This window comes from Spinacia oleracea, chromosome 2, assembly GCF_020520425.1.
Source record: "Spinacia oleracea cultivar Varoflay chromosome 2, BTI_SOV_V1, whole genome shotgun sequence".
NCBI lineage: Eukaryota > Viridiplantae > Streptophyta > Magnoliopsida > Caryophyllales > Amaranthaceae > Spinacia > Spinacia oleracea.
In genome coordinates this window covers 98,683,188-98,699,795 of record NC_079488.1, presented here as the reverse complement: position 1 = coordinate 98,699,795, position 16,608 = coordinate 98,683,188, and the positions used below count along the sequence as shown (strand labels likewise).

General features: G+C 34.9%; 3 protein-coding genes and 1 long non-coding RNA gene across 8 annotated transcripts; 1 reads left to right on the top strand and 3 right to left on the bottom strand.

The window, feature by feature from the left end:
* Positions 1-734: 734 nt before the first annotated feature.
* On the top strand, positions 735-3,659 carry LOC110792869 (uncharacterized). 2 transcript variants are annotated; one of them, XM_056837446.1, is made up of 4 exons: positions 735-1,228; positions 1,580-1,679; positions 1,761-1,999; positions 3,485-3,659. In XM_056837446.1, the coding sequence occupies exons 1-3, from the start codon at positions 1,043-1,045 to the stop codon at positions 1,922-1,924; spliced, it is 450 nt and encodes a 149-aa protein (XP_056693424.1). In that variant the 5' UTR covers positions 735-1,042; the 3' UTR covers positions 1,925-1,999; positions 3,485-3,659. The 2 variants fall into 2 exon arrangements, with proteins under 2 accessions (XP_056693424.1, XP_021853378.1); XM_021997686.2 differs by lacking the exon at positions 1,580-1,679 and adding an exon at positions 1,459-1,579 and having other exon boundaries at positions 953-1,228.
* On the bottom strand, positions 2,333-7,139 carry LOC110792868 (serine carboxypeptidase-like). Its single transcript, XM_021997684.2, has 9 exons — positions 6,696-7,139; positions 4,335-4,503; positions 4,120-4,239; positions 3,896-4,039; positions 3,657-3,807; positions 3,466-3,554; positions 3,082-3,340; positions 2,860-2,993; positions 2,333-2,729 (listed from the first exon to the last, which is right to left on the bottom strand). The coding sequence occupies exons 1-9, from the start codon at positions 7,058-7,060 to the stop codon at positions 2,607-2,609; spliced, it is 1,554 nt and encodes a 517-aa protein (XP_021853376.1). The 5' UTR covers positions 7,061-7,139; the 3' UTR covers positions 2,333-2,606.
* A 7,173-nt stretch (positions 7,140-14,312) lies between these two features.
* LOC130467120 (vacuolar protein sorting-associated protein 35B-like) lies at positions 14,313-15,401 on the bottom strand. 3 transcript variants are annotated; one of them, XR_008927281.1, is made up of 3 exons: positions 15,143-15,390; positions 14,833-14,954; positions 14,313-14,735 (listed from the first exon to the last, which is right to left on the bottom strand). XR_008927281.1 is itself a non-coding variant. In XM_056835570.1 (3 exons), the coding sequence occupies exons 1-3, from the start codon at positions 15,202-15,204 to the stop codon at positions 14,719-14,721; spliced, it is 303 nt and encodes a 100-aa protein (XP_056691548.1). In that variant the 5' UTR covers positions 15,205-15,401; the 3' UTR covers positions 14,313-14,718. The 3 variants fall into 3 exon arrangements, 2 of the variants coding, with proteins under 2 accessions (XP_056691548.1, XP_056691549.1); XM_056835570.1 differs by having other exon boundaries at positions 14,811-15,034; positions 15,143-15,401; XM_056835571.1 differs by having other exon boundaries at positions 14,833-15,034; positions 15,143-15,386.
* A 155-nt stretch (positions 15,402-15,556) lies between these two features.
* Positions 15,557-16,386, bottom strand: LOC130467119 (uncharacterized). 2 transcript variants are annotated; one of them, XR_008927279.1, is made up of 4 exons: positions 16,217-16,386; positions 16,037-16,134; positions 15,810-15,894; positions 15,557-15,646 (listed from the first exon to the last, which is right to left on the bottom strand). It is a non-coding gene; the product is annotated as an uncharacterized lncRNA (long non-coding RNA). The 2 variants fall into 2 exon arrangements; XR_008927280.1 differs by having other exon boundaries at positions 15,560-15,655.
* Between the last annotated feature and the right edge of the window lie 222 nt (positions 16,387-16,608).

Genomic DNA, 16,608 nt, shown 5'->3' with positions numbered 1-16,608 from the left:
TTTCCTTTTATATTATCACATAAATTCGTTTCGGGCTTCCAGTTCTTCTGGAAATTTCGATGACGCCGATGGAAGGAACCACTGGAGATTCATCCAACTTCGATCCCCTAAAGCCAAGTACGTAGGCTATAGAATCCCAAATAAAATAATCAAAAGAGCTCATTCGGCTCTAAACAGCTACTGACCTAATTGGGAGCTTTTCAGCCAAGGTCGTCGGATTTAGAGGTCCTTTCACAACTATTTGCTTACTTAGAACAAGTAAGGGTCCAGATCATTCCATTGGGGAGAAAGCGTTTAATATTCTATCAAAATTTGTGTTTAGTTATTATTTTAACCAATTAAATCCATTGGGTCATTTAATCTCTCAAACTTTTCTATTGGGACATTAACTTTTTCTCATTTTCCCAATATCAGAATTTTGATAAGAGTGAAAACATAATAAATAAACGTAATTTTCCTTGTTTAATTAAAAAACATAAAAAACTTAAAAGAATGTCAATGCACATTAATTAGTCGTTAAAACACGTGCAAATATCAAACGTAAAAAAAAAAAGACGGAGGGAGTAACTTTCACGGAATAGTACGTAGCTTATTTACCCAAAAAATAAAGAAAATTGAAAAAATGATTTATACTCCCTCCGTCTCTTTTTGTTTTTTACGTTTGGTATTTTTCACGCGTTTTAACGATTAATTAATTTGCATCGAGATTCCTCAATTTTTTTTATTTAAATAAGATAAATTACGTTTATTTATAATGTTTTCACTTTTATCAAAATTCTGATATTGAGAAATGTAAAATTTGTAATGTTCCAATGAAAAAGTGTGAAAAATTTAATGTCCCAATGAATTTAATTGGTTAAAGTAATAATTGGACATAAATTTTGATAGAATAATAAGTCATGTGATAATATAAAAGAAAATGTAAAGAATATTTTGAAATACACAAAAAAAAGAAACTTAAAAAACAAAAAGAGACGGAGGGAGTACTAGCAAAACTAGCGGGAGTGTCTCGTCTTCCACCCTAAGCGTAGAAGAAGCTAATATGGGAGACGAGAAGCCGCAGACGGTGTTGTGCAGCATCATAGCCGTGGAAACCACCAATGACTTCTCATACTTAGTTTGTTCATTGTGTGAGAAGCCCCTTCCTAACCCCCTTTCTCTCTGCAAATTCTGCAATCGCAACTCCTTCAACTCTTCTTCTGCCTCCAAACGCCTCTTTCGTCTTCTCGTAAGCTCTCTCACTCCCTTTAATCCTAAAGACTTTTACATTTATTTCTGGCTCTGTCAATTGGGAATTTCTCATATCAAATTACCATTGTGTATTTCTTTACATTTCTGGGTGGATTGTTGTTGTTTTCTTGGTGGGTTTATATCATTCTATTGTTTTAGGGTTGTAATTTAGCTTTTTGTAGAGAAAATGTCAAATTCTTCTATTCATCATTTTTGGGTTTTTGGCAGGTGTCAATAGCATCAGATACAAGGGTGTTTAGGGTTATATGCTTTGATAGGGCTGCTAAAGTTTTGTTTGGTTGTTCTGCTAATGAATTCTTCGATTTTGCCAAGCTTCACCCTTTTGCAGGTACAATTTTCTCCTGCTTTCTTTGATTGGCAATGCTATGGTGTAATTGTGAATCTTTTGAGATATTTTAGTAGCTCTCAGTCATGCCCTTCTTCATATAGTAATGCTGTTGTTAATTTTGTGTAGTAATTGCATATGTTTCGGTATTTAGTCATCTTAGGAGTAGTCTTTGATCTTGTAGCTACAAATGCTGGAAAAATTCTGGAAGGAGAAATGTGTCGGATGACATTGGCGAAACCAAAGAATGGTAATGCTGAACATCTGCGTGTTACGTCTGTTGTTCCTTTGAGCTCTGGCTTTCAGCCAGTAATTCAGTCACTGAAAGAACTCTATGGAGTGCACTAGTTCATAATGTGATCTACTTGTAAATTGGGGCTCACCAGCAGTTGATGTTGAGGTGATCAAGGAACTTACTGAGTAGTGAGTACTAAATGTTTTTAAATTCTTCTGTTTGCTACAACAGAGAAATTTTTTGGGAACTTTAGTGATCTAAGGTTTTATTACACCCCATTGAGATTGAATCTAAAAGTTTAGCCTTTCCTGTTACATAAACTAACAAAAAGTGCTTATTCCTCGGCTAATTGTTGTACTGTTTTGCTTATCTAAACTTGAACGGAGAGCAATTGCCAGTTTCTTGGGTTTTGTTAAATAGGTTTTGTGTTGGAAAGTTCTTTGATGACTTATAGAACACAATCTCTTCAAGTTTCAATTATCGTATGGTCTGAAACTTTGTTTTATTTTCCTGTCATAGAGTGAAGTTGAACTGTCTTTCCTATTCACCATTCCTTTGAAACATTTATTAGTTGATCTTACAATTTTATTTATGGAACAGAGGATAGTATAATTTATTAGTATGCTTCCAAAGAATAAACTTGAAAGTTCAGGGTTACAAAAGATCTCAAGTACAGCAGACTGATGTCTATTTGGGTCGAAGTAGCTAGTTGCTCGTTCATATCAGACTGGTGTACAGGCTGCAGGTTTTGATTTTACTACATGCACTTCTGACCCATGAGTGACACGCAGGAAATCACACAGGAGAAATCTTATCTGTTGTATCTGCTAAAGCCAATGTACCTTGTGTCCACCTCTTGAGCATCTCTAGAGCAGCCTTAGGTTGGTCCATTGGAACCATGTGTCCAGCATCATGCACCTGTCTCATAGAATTACCAAAGTCAGATATTACATTTTAGTAAAGACTAAAGATGAAGAATTAAGTAGTGAAAGATTAAGATAATACTATTTATGCAATCAAGTGGAAAAAACAAATGCAAAAGCTAGACCTTGAGGAAAGCAAGGGAACCATGACTTTTCAATTGTCCTGCCTCTTTGCCGTCAACAGAGAAGGATGCAGTAGGAGCTGCTGTAAAATCCTTCTGTCCAGACCATTCCACGGCATGCACCCACCTAGAGTTCCCTGCAGTAGAGAAGAGCACAAATCTCGTTTACATGATGAAACGTGATTCTGGGATAGGTTTGAATACAGTTAGTAAGCAATGACTTACCGAGCCAGTTGCATATCAGATCATACTCGCCAGCATAAACCAGCAACTTGATCCCATCCTCCAAAAGAGCAGGAATACCAACTTCGAGATTCCTCATCCAGTCCATTTGCATGGCATCATAAACCTCAGTACTACATGATACAAAGTCAATGTCCCCAACACCCAGGGCTTTTCTTACTGATTTTTTATTCAGTAAAGTCTCCATGTTTGAGAAGTCATAACACAAGCTGGTCTCACACTTCTTCCTGATGTCATAGTACTGCACATATGGAAGAGAGATAGATTTTTGGTAATTAGTCCATGCTGCTCATAGCATACTTATAGAACGTACTGTTCCATTCTTTTTTCATTTCTTTTCCTAGATTGTAAGATAGTGTTACTTACGTTTTTGTCTCCTGCGTAGTCCATGATCTTGTTGAAGATGTTGGTGCAAGCAAAGTACGCACTCAAGCACGCATCTTTACCATCAGTACCTGGTTCCCCAATGATGAGAAAACAATTCATATGAGACCCAGAAAATCTCAATAACTGCGTTCAGAAGGAAGCAATTAATTTGACAACAACAGTTACGTTACCACACTGCTTGATTGCCTGTTCGCAAGCTGGAACCATATCGCTGATGGTTTTGTGTTCTGACTGTTTGATGATCCCGTTATCCAGAGCATAATCTGGGTATGCTTTGTATTGAATTTCTGGATGGGTGAGGCCATTACCGATTGCAAAACCCTGATTACATACAAGGAAAATGATTGGATTTAAATGCCCAGGAAATCACAAGACAGAACAGAACAGAACAGAAAAAGAGGGGAAGTACCTTGAGATTTATGTGAAGTCCTTCTCGAGCTTTATTTCCGTTGTGAACTCTAGAAGCAAAAGCAGGGATGTAGTGCCCAGCGTAGGATTCTCCAGTGATGTAGAAGTCATTCTTTGCGTACTGAGGATGCGCCTTGAAGAAAGCCTATCAATTTAAAACATTTTGAAGTCAGAAGCTGCATACTGGGCATGCTGAAAACAATTTGAAGCAACTGCAAGAAATACCTGTAGGAAGTCGTACAAGTCATTGCTAACGCCATTTTCATCATGTCGGATATCACCATCATCAGAAGTGTAACTAAAACCAGTTCCTATTGGCTGGTCGACGTAGATGAGATTGGATGCCTACAACCATGAAAATGTGCAGGATTCAGTATGTATGGATGTATGGATGTATGTAGGAGAATGGTTGAAAGAAGAAGTTTGATGGAAAAGAATACCTTATCCCAACCATAGTCATTCCAAATGAGAGACATATTGTTGGCAATTTGGAAAGGACCATTCTCATAGAACAGAGCTAGTTCACTGCTGCATCCTGGTCCTCCTGTCAACCAAATCACCACTGGATCCTCCTTTTTGTTTCGGGATTCGAAGAAAAAGTAGAACATCCTGCAAATAGTAAGCCCACCATTTTCATGAAAATGCAACTAGTGTTACATTTACTATTTCGGAATTCAAATTTTGTTTTGTACTAACTGAATGTCCTGTCTTTCAAAAACATTATTTCTTGATGAATGCAAATTTTACGTGAATAAAAAAAACTTCGCAAAGGAGTAATTTTAAAGAAGCCGCGACATTTGAGTAGGAAAACTCAAAATCTTTATTTCAAAACTACTACGTATTTTGTTAATTTTAAAGGCGAATTACAATCTTCGAAAATGATAAAGGTCGCAACATGCGACCTTTAAGCCGTGTCACAATGATGATGTGACATGCTTATGTGTCATGATTTAAATTGGAAATTAAAATATTTAACTTATATTTTTTATCATACATGTTATAAAAAAAGGTAGGAAAATCTTAATATTCTAATTTTTTTCCTTTTTTATATCGACTACCTTATTTACATATTTTCGTAGTAGAAATATTGAATTAATAGTAAAAATATTATGATGACGCGTAGCCTACGTGGCGCTTATATGTACCAATTAAACTGCGACACGTAAGATTGCGACAACTAAATGTTGTCGCAACTTGCGACCTTTATCATCGTCCTACAATCTTTATTCGGTTTGATTTTTATTTTGAATTATTTTAGATAAAATGAGTTCAGTTAAGTTAAAATAATTTCAGTCAGCAGAAAAATAAATTTTATTTTCAATAAAATAAGTTTAGATAAGTTAAATTCAGATAATAAAAGTTCACACCAAATAAGTCAAATATAACAAGGCCTAACAATTTATTAGAAAGTAATCAAAAGGTAAAAGGTACAAACTAGCAACTTTGCAATTATATCTTTTTAGTGTTAACACCCGGTTCACCCTTAGGGCTAATCATAATTCGGGGCGAGTTTTGGGTGGATAGGTTTCAGTCCCCTCCCAGTTATTATTGCGGGGGATCAAACACGGATCATCCCTACCAAATGCAGCTCCAATCACCACTAAACCAACAGCCCAATTAATAACTTTGCAATTACTATATACGTATGTGAAATAACAACGCGCGCACACAAAATACAGCGAATGTACATGTACCCGTCAAAGAGATAAAACAGCGCAAGTTTCATGTTCCTATTTTTCTTTTTCTGTTTCTGTTTCTTTATGCAATAAATTTAATTTGATGCTAGTCCGTCAATTACTCATGCTTGCATATGCAGAAACCTTTTGATACGACCCACACTAATCAAACATCATCATGAGTAATCTTTACTCTTTAGTCTTTACTCTACAATGATAAATATATTGAGTAAACCATATAATTAATCATCTTAATCACTTACTATATTTCCTTTACTTTATTGTCTTTTCCCTACATATAAGAAAAGTTACCATTATTTTTCTCCATAGATTATGGCGAACAATCACATGAAATTGCACTTTTTTTTTAGTTTTAAGTTTGCATGTTTTTCTTGTGTCCAATTTGTGTAATAGGGCCACTATCTAAAACTTAGTGAAAAATTAACTGCAATTAAATGTTTTTCAAAAAATTATTAAAAGACTAATTATGATTAAATAATTTTTTTTTTTTGGCAATTTCCCTCAACCACTGCAGTTTGTATACAATACAACTGTTATGCAAACTATACATTTTCGTTTTATGAGGATTGCACCCAAACATAACAACTTTTTTTCCCCTTTCTTCTTCTGAATATCTTATGTATTTTCCAATACGGTGGCCTTAAAAGCCAACCAAACAGTTGAACTCAATTCCCTTATAAACAAACCTTTCATTTTTTAACGTAGTAAAAGAGCGTTACATAAATATCGCACCATCTTATTTTTACACTATTCACATTAAATCTTTGATCCTTTTAATGATTCATACCTAAGAAAATATTTTAGTCATGGAAGATTTGTTAGATTCGTATCGATACATAAGTATAATTATTTTATAATTTTTACTTATACAAAATCAAAATATTAACAATCAAAATATGCGTTAGAAAACGTAAAGTCAACCATGATTCAATATTTAAGGAACGGGAAAAGTATAATACACCGTATTTGTATACAATACAGCCGTTGTATACATTTTCCATTTATGCAATTGTGCTTAAAAATCAACCAAACAGTTGAACTCAAATTCAAAAGTCAAAAATCAGGTAAATCTATCAAAACAACCAAAGAAAAAAAAACACACACCTGGCATCTTTGGAATGAGGAAGACGATAATAGCCAGCATGGTGACCCAAATCTTCAACAGTAGTACCCGGGTCACCACTCAATAACCCGGACATCTCGAATCTCTTCTCGACCAAACCCGATTCATCCTCGACCGATAACCCGTCGTCTTCTTCGACCCGGAGATTAAAGGGGTGTTTAGGGAACAAATTAAGTTGCCTAATAAGCCTTTCCGCTTGAAGTTTTGGAAATGTGGTGGAAGATGACAGTTTAAAATGGTCCTGTTGTTGTTGTTTGTTTGGCAAAGAAGCATTGGCTATAAAACAACAACACCCTAATAAAACAATAAGAAGAATTGGGAAATGAACAAAGTTATTAAAACCCATTTTTTTGTGATAAGAAAATAAATAAGAGAAAGTTTAAAGGGTATTTATAGAGTTTGGAATTTTAGGTGTAAAGTGGGGGGAAATAAAAAAGAGTGCCTTAACGGTCTATGGGTTGTTGCACTCTAACTTACATGTCCCTAACTTTTTTTTTTTTATTTTTTTTTATTTTGAGTGAATAATTATTGTATTTGTTTTGTTGTCATTCTTTTTCTTTGTCTATGTTCCTACTTATCTTTCCTTCTAATGCCATCATTTCTTTCAAAAACTACCTTATAAAATTGATTTTTTATTTTTCATTTATTTATTTTGAGTGAATAATTAATGGAATAATGTGATTTGATATTATTTTTGTGACGTAGTATATTATTGGCAAATTTGTCAAAAACTACCTTATAATTTTGATTTTTTGTGAAAAACTACCTTATAAAAAAAATGTTGTAATTAACTACCTTATAAAAACTTTATGTTGTTAAGATACTACCTTTTGTATGATTGTGAACCTTGATTCAAGATTCCGGAATTGACTTTACTAGAAGTATCTCACGTGTTATCTAACGGGAAAAAAAAAGGTAATTGAGTAGCACGTAAGATGCATAAGACAAAGTCAATCCCGGAATTTTGAGTCAACCTTCATCATTCAGAAAATGTAGTATCTTATAACATAATTTTTTTTATAAGGTAGTTAATTACAACATTATTTTTATAAGGTAGTTTTTCACAAAAACATAATTTTATAAGGTACTTTTTAACAAATTTGTCTATATTATTATATGTGATGAATGTGGTTATAATTTTGGTTTTTTAAGGAAAGATTACGTTTATTTCACCTGACTTTTATGAGAGCATGTGTTTATTATATGTTATGAATGTGGTTATAATTTTGATTTTTAAGGAAATATTACGTTTATATTTCATCCGACGTTTATTAAAAACGATCTTTTTAAATTTTTATACTGATTATAACTTAAATTACTTACCTCTTTGGAATTATTATCCTTCCTAGTAATACAAGTTAAAATAAGTTTCTAATGTAATAATTATCCGGATCTCAAAATTAAGGGAACAATATAATCCGGAGTATCTACTTACCGGAATATTATTACGGCTCCATTTGATTTGCGTAAAATGCTTTCCAAGGAAAAACACAATTCTAAATTAATTTTCCTTTGTTTGGTTCCTTACAAGAAAGTTAATTAAAAAAAAAAAGGAAATGAGAGAAGATTGATGGGAAGAAGAAAGAAAGAAAGTGGAAAAGTGATTTCCCTTCATTTCAAATGGAAAAGGTTTTTTCACCTTTGAGGGAGTTATAAAAAATTATTTTTCATCCTTTGCTAAACCAAACAACGTAAAATGATTGAAAAGGGAAAATCGTTGCACATGAAAAAGTTTTACACCAAATTAAACATATCCTAATTAAATGTAACTAGCTTTTGAGCCCGTTCAAAGAACGGGTGATTGTATAGTAGTTATTTAGTCTATCTTTTTAAGTTCTAATTTTATTGAGCTTGTGATTTTAGAGAGAATATATGATTTAAATAGAGGTATATTTTGAAAGTTGAAAGAATACATAAATTAAATAGTGTATTAATATTGAGTGTTAATCGGGAAGATGGAGTGGAAAATGTTGAATGAATATATTGGTGAATTGATGTTGTATGAGGAAGATGAAGTGAAAGAGGCGGTTGGAGTTGTATAATATATCAAACAACAAAGAAAAAATAAAAAACTAAATTGACGGAGAAAAGAATGGATGACACGTGTCATCTAATCAAATATGTTGACACATGTCATCTAATCAAATGTGTTTTAAACACTAGGTATAGATTATGAGAGTGTAAACACAATGAATCTCGTTATAGTTTTACAAGTAAGAAGTTTATCTTTTTATATTCTTTCTTAGGTTAATCACTGGTTGGGAAGGTTTTGGGTTGGTCGCGGTGGCGGAGGCAGGAATTTAAGGTTGGGGGCGAGGAAAAAAAATTAAAGGGTCAGGAATTTAAGGTTGGGGGGCGAGAAAAAAATGAAAGGGCATAATTATTGGATTGAATTGTATGAGCAAATAGAATATAGTAGATGTAAAAGAGAATATAGTATATGGAGAAGTGGAAAAAAGTACATGGGAGAGATTTTCAATGAATTTTTAATTAATATAGTACATGAGAAAGTGAGGAACTTAATGGCTAAAAATATAAATAAGGCTATAATTTTGGGACACTTGATTCTGAAAACAGGGCTATAAATATGGGACGGATAGAGTATGAAATTGACATAAGTGATTACGAGGATGGCCTAGTCGGATGGTTGTGTCAGGCGTGTTGGGCCATGGGTTGGGTGGGATGGCTTTCTTACTCTAGGTTGGGTCAGTGGGTGTGTTGTGATTCCCCGTGACAGGGTTAGAAGGGGTACATGGGTCAAAGTGGGTATATATTGGAAAACTCGACCCACAATAACCGATCCAGTAAAAAATATGGGTGTCGTGTTGTTTAGTGGTTATTAAGTACTTTCTCCGTTCTTTTTTAGATTAAACAATTATTTAGGCACATTTTTCAATGCACGATTTCAAACATTAATACTTCAATTATGGATAAGAAAAATTTATAAAAAAGTTAATATTTTAGAAATATTAATTGAGACGAATCTAATAAGACCCCGCATGACTATGTTTTTTGTTAAATGACTATGTTTTTTGTTAAGTATATATCACAAAATGAAGTCAAATGAACTTGTGTGAATAGTATCAAAATCAAATTGTGTCATCTAATAAGAAACGGAGAAAGTATAATACAACTAGTGACAGATCTTGAACAGTTTTACGAGGGTGTGCAATAAAAACATTAAGCAATATAATTAGTATACAACTTATACAGTCATACATAAATTATAGAGGCGGTCACTCATTGTTATCGGGAGGCCCGGCCATCAAGCGGCAGATTTCTTGGCGGCGAAAGGAAGCTTTTGTCCTACTATGTCATTATGGTTTTCGTCTTTTGATTATTTCTCTTTCCCTTATAATCCGAAAGGATGAGTTAGGTTTTCCCAAAACACAAATTTTAAAGTACGTAACTAAAATAGGCTACAAATTTTCCACCCATAAAGACGAACCCGCACAAGCTATAAGGAACATCATCCACCACTGAATACTCGATCCATCCGTTTCATATTAATTGTGACACTTTAACTTTTGACACTATTCACAATTTCAATATCACTATCATCTGTAATTTATGGGTAAAGAAAAATATAGTTTATGAGGATTTGTTTGATTCGTCACGCTATATACTTTCGGAATATCAACTTTTAATAATTTTTACGAATACAAAATTATAAATATTAATGTTCAAACATTTACAGCGGCAAGCATAAAAAGATTTGGAAAGAGGGAGTGCAACATTACAAGTTTACAAGAAGTAGGTAGTTTCGTGGAACAAAGTTTATCTAATCCGAACAAGTTTGACGTAAAATGGTTAGTATAGTCTCTATCCTCATAGTGTTGGTTCGATCAGTTGAAAAGTAGGAAAGATGATTCCTTAAAAACAGAAAAATGTGGAGTACACACATAAGTTGCGCGCAGAGTATGCGTAATTAAAGCAAGCTTAACCAAACTGGAAGACGTAAGTGTAGTTTGTCGTCAATCGTTAATTAAGCGTGAAGCCAAAGACCTATTGCTTGCTTGATTTGCCTCTTCAGTTTGTTATCACCACTTATGTGCGTATATGAGAATACTTGTCTCTTTAATTTGTCCCCACACTAACTGTTTACGGATTATTTACGGGGAGGGTATATAATGCGGCAATCTTTGTTGGGATACAAGCTATGGCCCAATTGAGAATGAAGGAAGGAGAAGGAAGCGATACCGCGCAGGGCACGGCCTATGCACGACCGTGCCAACCCCGGCCCCGACCGGTGACCTAACTTGTAGGCAGCACGAACGTGCCAAATTTGGCACGACCGTGCATGACTCGAGATATGAGATTCCACGAGAGGATGCACGAATTATGCATGGTTGCGTGCTACTGTTCACCTGCACCGTGTGTTAAATTTGTAGAAGATTAGGAGAAAACGGCTTAGCATTTCGTATATTATTATTGACGTATATATATAATACATGGTTACACAACCCTAATTCCATTTTTATTATTAAACTTATCACATAAAAATCAATATTAATTAAGTGATAGAAAGAGAAATCTAACGGTCGCGCTAACCCTAGAAAATGGTCAAAGTAAGACGGGTACTAATGTCCCTAGTGTGCACACCCCTCACTAATTGACTACGGTACGACCGCGCACCAATAGAATTAGGAGGAAGACTAAGCAAAAAGTTTAACAGAATAATAGAAATCTACTAGAAGTCTACCGGGTCTCCACTAAGGTGCACCAATAGAACAATATCTAGCAGGGCAACCTGTTCCTTACCCTTACAGACTTTTCCCTCTTAAGGCCTAGCAAAACTTACAAACCGAATTATTTAAAACCATTTAAATAATTCAACTACTAAATAATGCAACTGGAATTAAAAGTATTCAAAGCATTAATAAAAACACTCAACACTCAAACTCAAATGTTGAATGTCAACCTGTAATGCTTATTCCCTTATGACTGCTCACTGTAATTACAAGTGTAAAATATGGGTTGTCACAAGGTCAATAAGGAATATGCCATGTCCAAAACAAACAAGAAAGCATGATCATCAAAGCCGAGTACATACATGAAATAGAAATCTACTAACATGCTTTACTTGAAAAAGTATTAATTTTGGTCACCTATAAACAAACTTTACTTCCTTGACAATTCAACATGCATAACATTCGATGAATAAATAAATAACATTCTTGACTTTTCTCTTGACTGTTACTATTAACTTTCTTGACTTGCTACTACAAGCAAACTTTCTTTCTTTCTTTCTATTATTGGAATCTAATTTCTTGAATGGATTAAGCAATTGGAACTCTTTTCTCCTTGTGTCCACATTAGACTATTATGGGAGCTACCCAACTATTATGATATGTGTGTCATGTATCCGTGATGGAATACCAACACATTAAATGGTACAACGTCCTGAATCACAACGTACAAAAGACATGGTTTGCTACCACGTATTTCTCCAGCTCATATATCTCTATTATATAAGCGAAGAGGTTATTTTAGTAAAATCACTGTTGGTGTCCCATTGGAAAATAAAAGAGAAGGAGAAGGGGAGGAAATTAATCATAAAATTAAATTGCAGGAAAATGAAGAAAAAAATTGGAAAAATCAATATTAAGAGCGTGTGAGTCACGCGATTAGGTTTTCTAAATTACGATCGGTTTTGTGACTTATTCGTCGTCGTTGTGATTTAAATTTACCAAATTGTCGCCTGAATCACTTTTTTTTACCAATTTGTCGCCTGCGACACTTTTTTTTACCAATTTGTCGCTTAACGTCCACTTTTTTTACCAATTTGGTTAAAAGGCCTATTTTGTTATGGCACATTTTTATATTGTCACAAACAAATCATATTTTAATTTTAATTTTTTTAAAAAATTCAGTAAAACAAATAACCCCGTAATAAAATACAACCCCCAATTATTTTGATGTCTAATATTTATATAGAGAAACTTTGAGATTTTTGCACTCATATTTGAAATCAGTAGAACAATTCCATTTAGCCAAACTACAAACTTTTAGGTAAGGCGGTCTTATAGGAAAGACCCCTTGATGGCAATCAAGCTGCCACGTGGTTGGTGACATCAGCTTAAAAAAATCAAAAATATATACTCTTTTTATTCTCACGCATTTTCTCTCTCTCCCTCATTTCATCATATTGAAGGTAGGGTTTTTTCTCCCTCCTCCCTCCTCCCTCCTCCCATCATATTTTCTCTCTCTTCCTCCCCATAGAAGTGGCGACGACAATGGCGGCGAGGCAATGTTAGGGTTTCACAGCGAGAGAGGAAGAGCAACGTCGAATCTGGTGGCCGACAAGTGGCGGTGAAGGAAGGAGATCGTGGAGGCGGCGATGCAATGTTAGGATTTCGCAATGAGTGTAACACCCCGACAATTCTTTCTTTTCTAAAATAACCTTTTAATATAAAACGTAGAGAATTATCAAGGCATTATCGCCCGTGTGAAAACGTAACGGCTTATTCAGAATTTTGCAGCGGAAAACATAAAACTAACTTTAGGTTTATAAATAATCGATTACAGGTTTAGTCCCAAAAATCAACCAACGAAAATAAGGAAATATAAATAGTACGACAAGTTTAAAGTCCAATTAAACAAACCCAAGTCAACTTAGCAAATCAAAACTAAATACAAGCTCTCTATTCCCGATCCCAATGATGCAACTGAAGGAAATAATGCCCTTGGTCCAAGTATGCATTCTATGTTAAGTCTAATAAATGCGGTTCAGTATTAATTAACAAGTTAATAATTCAGTGAGATCAAGTGAGCTGAATGCCTAGCTAGAGGCCGCTTCAGTTCAAGTGGAATTAATGATATTAATCCACAGCTTACTCTTGACTGAACCCGTAGGGTCACACAAATAGTACGTAAACGGATCAAGTATTTAATGGCATTAGATACTCCATCTATGGATATTCGGAATCGACGGATCTTGGTTTCACTGGGAGCTGAGATCGTCACAGGCAAGAAATGAATACTCCGGAAACGATGATATTGCCGGAAACGGAAATATGGATCGTATCGGAAATATAAATATTATCCAAGTCGTAGATGTTGCCGGAAACGGAAACATGGTACCACTAGTGGAAAAAGGGTCATTTGCATCGCACTTTTAAGCACATTTGCGTCGCACATCGTGCGTGGCAAAAGCTCTCGACGCAAATGACTAAAAGTCATTTGCGTCGCACATTTGTGCGACGCAAATGAACCTTATTTGCGTCGCACATTTAGCAAATGTGCGTTGCAAATGACTTTTCAGCACCATGCCTGAAAAGTCATTTGCAACGCACATTAGCTAAATGTGCGACGCAAATGACTTTTCAGCACCATGCCTAAAAAGTCATTTGCAACGCACATTAGCTAAATGTGCGACGCAAATGACTTTTAGGCGAAAAAAAAAAGTCATTTGCCACGCACATTAGCTAAATGTGCGTTGCAAATGACTTTTTTTTAAAAAAAAAAATTCGTTTTTTAATATTTTAGTTACAACCCAATAAAAGGCAAATTCACCATAGATCAGCCAACATGTTGATAACCTAACTACACTTTTAACATAAAAGTTTAAGTGAACCATAAACGAATGAGGCCCAAGATATCATTCAAGCAGATGAAAAAAACTCCATTGTCAGACCAAAATCAAACAAATTACAATATGAAATAAAAATAAAAATTTGAACCGAGAAAAAAAAAGCCGAGAAATTAAAATTGAAGCACACTAAATTATGAATTTACAGCGTTCGTGCGACACTAAGACAAACAGGGAGGACTTCTCCTGGACGCTTCAAAATTTCAATTACCAAATCAATTTGAGAGTTGAGATCATGCTTGGATAAGCAACTTCCCATGACACACGTAGCACGCAGCGTCAGCGTCAGCGTATTCAAAGACAAATGAGGGAACCATTCAAGAGTCCCAAGAGCAAGATCAAAGGCGACAATTCTCACAAGTTTAGCGGATTGAAGAGCAATTGTTACCGAGTTTGTTTCCCTTTCTCAAGTTTTAACTTTTCAGTTCTCCTACAATAAAAATTTAGAAATTCATTAATTATCTGAACAGCTTGTTTTCAGTCTCAAGAAATGATTCAAACCTACCCAGATCAACAAAAAAACTAACATTAGGTTCATATTTCTCACTAACTGCGCCACCTTTTTGTTTCTGGAATTGGATGTACCGCAATGTGCTTGCAAAGAAAGCTTCAGCAGCAGAATCTGTTGCCGCATTATCACTTTGCATCTCTGTAGTAATTAATTCCATTAGATCCTGGATTGTATTGACGGTGATTTGGTTGTTTCCCTTCTCAAAAAAATAGAGATACCTAAATATGATGGCAAACTCCAAACTTAAATATGCTGTGAATTATCATGGAAATTCAAACATCCAACACGGTCAGAAAACAAACTTTTCTAGCAAGTAGAGAGCTTACTTATTGATGATTTCAATGAACAGCATAACTAAACCACCACTACCCCGAGTAGCATTAGCCATCTGTTGAGCGGCATTTGCGATTTTTAGAGCCCGCTTTAAGCAAAGTAGAACCCTGCATAAAGGAAAACCAATTAAATACACGATAAGGAATTCCAAACCTACCCAGATCAACAAAAAACTAACAACTTAAAAAAAAAATCAAAATCCTCAATTAAAAAGTTCAAAATACTCGAATTGACAAACTAACCAACACGATCAAACCCTATATTTATAATAAAACAACTTCAATCCTGCTGTGAGAAACCGGTTACAGTAATTGGCTAAGCTGAAACTGTCATTCGACAGACCGATAGTAATGCGTTGAATAGAAAAAACATTTCCTTATTTTACTAATTGAATAGAGGCCTCACCCTGGGAGAAAACCAATGGCACTGACCCTCACTCAGTGGAGTATCCGAACTACTATAACTGCAGTTGAAGAATACACATTGGTTGTATCCTCCTACATTCACTAAATCATATTAGAACAACACAACAAGCATCAAACTGATGTTTAAATTTGTGTGAGCACAATGTAAGCAACAAAAATATCAAAACAACTAAAAATATGAAAGAAAATAGTTTAACTTCCAAAGAACTATTGATTTTAAAAATTGAATACTCACCAAGACCAGGACTATCTCTGAGCTCATACTTGATATGAGGCTGCCTCCCAACAAACCCATCACCCTCTACAATATCAGGCACCATCTGAAATCAAAATCCTCAATCAAAAGTTCAAACAATTGCTAAAAATGTTCGAATTTACAAACTAACTAACACAATTCATCAAAACAATATAAAAAGTAAAAATTAATTGAAGTTGGATTCATGGTAAAGAGGGGGGAAATACCTAAGAAATAAGGTAATCAATGACGGCGGCGACGTTAACCGAAGATCCAGCTCCAACGGTTTGGCGTTTCACCCAACCTTAAAAACCCTAGAAATAGGCTGATAAACAAGAACCCTTGAAATCTTCTATACACTGTAGGCTGATAAACAAGAACCCTAATTAACATAAATTGCACTGTACCTAAATCGCCGACGAACTAATTCGCAGAATTGGATCGGAGACTCGCTAGCAATCGAGCTGCACTGCTTTGAAATGTCTCCTTCTTCGCGGCGGAATCTAGGATTTTTCTCTTCGAGCCGTGTTTTCGCAAATCTTGATTTTTCCGGGTAAATTAAAGGCAAAATACGTATAGTGGTTAAAGGAGATTTCAAATGAATGAAAGATTGAGAGGTATTGACATCTCATGAATGGAGTTCTGGAAAGAAGAAGAGAGAGAAAAAGAGGGGAGAAGGAATAATTAAAAACTTCCGAATTTTTTTTACCTCCTCTGCGTCGCAGAATTACTAATCTGCGACGCAGGTGACTTAAAGAGTCATTTGCGTCGCAGATTAGTAATTCTGCGACGCAAAGGA

What these genes read in the sequence shown, in the direction of transcription:
- LOC130467120 (XM_056835570.1), bottom strand. Translation starts at nt 15,204, where the DNA reads ATGGCTAATGCTACTCGGGGTAGTGGTGGTTTAGTTATGCTGTTCATT. An exon ending in TTCATTGAAATCATCAATAA is followed by an intron (nt 15,035 to 15,142) that starts GTAAGCTCTCTA and finishes CATCATATTTAG; the next exon opens with GTATCTCTATTTTTTTGAGA.
- LOC110792869 (XM_021997686.2), top strand. Translation starts at nt 1,043, where the DNA reads ATGGGAGACGAGAAGCCGCAGACGGTGTTGTGCAGCATCATAGCCGTG. An exon ending in AACGCCTCTTTCGTCTTCTC is followed by an intron (nt 1,229 to 1,458) that starts GTAAGCTCTCTC and finishes GGTTTTTGGCAG; the next exon opens with GTGTCAATAGCATCAGATAC. An exon ending in CAAGCTTCACCCTTTTGCAG is followed by an intron (nt 1,580 to 1,760) that starts GTACAATTTTCT and finishes TTGATCTTGTAG; the next exon opens with CTACAAATGCTGGAAAAATT.
- LOC110792868 (XM_021997684.2), bottom strand. Translation starts at nt 7,060, where the DNA reads ATGGGTTTTAATAACTTTGTTCATTTCCCAATTCTTCTTATTGTTTTA. An exon ending in ACAGGCAATCAAGCAGTGTG is followed by an intron (nt 3,555 to 3,656) that starts GTAACGTAACTG and finishes TTGGGGAACCAG; the next exon opens with GTACTGATGGTAAAGATGCG. An exon ending in ACTACGCAGGAGACAAAAAC is followed by an intron (nt 3,341 to 3,465) that starts GTAAGTAACACT and finishes CCATATGTGCAG; the next exon opens with TACTATGACATCAGGAAGAA.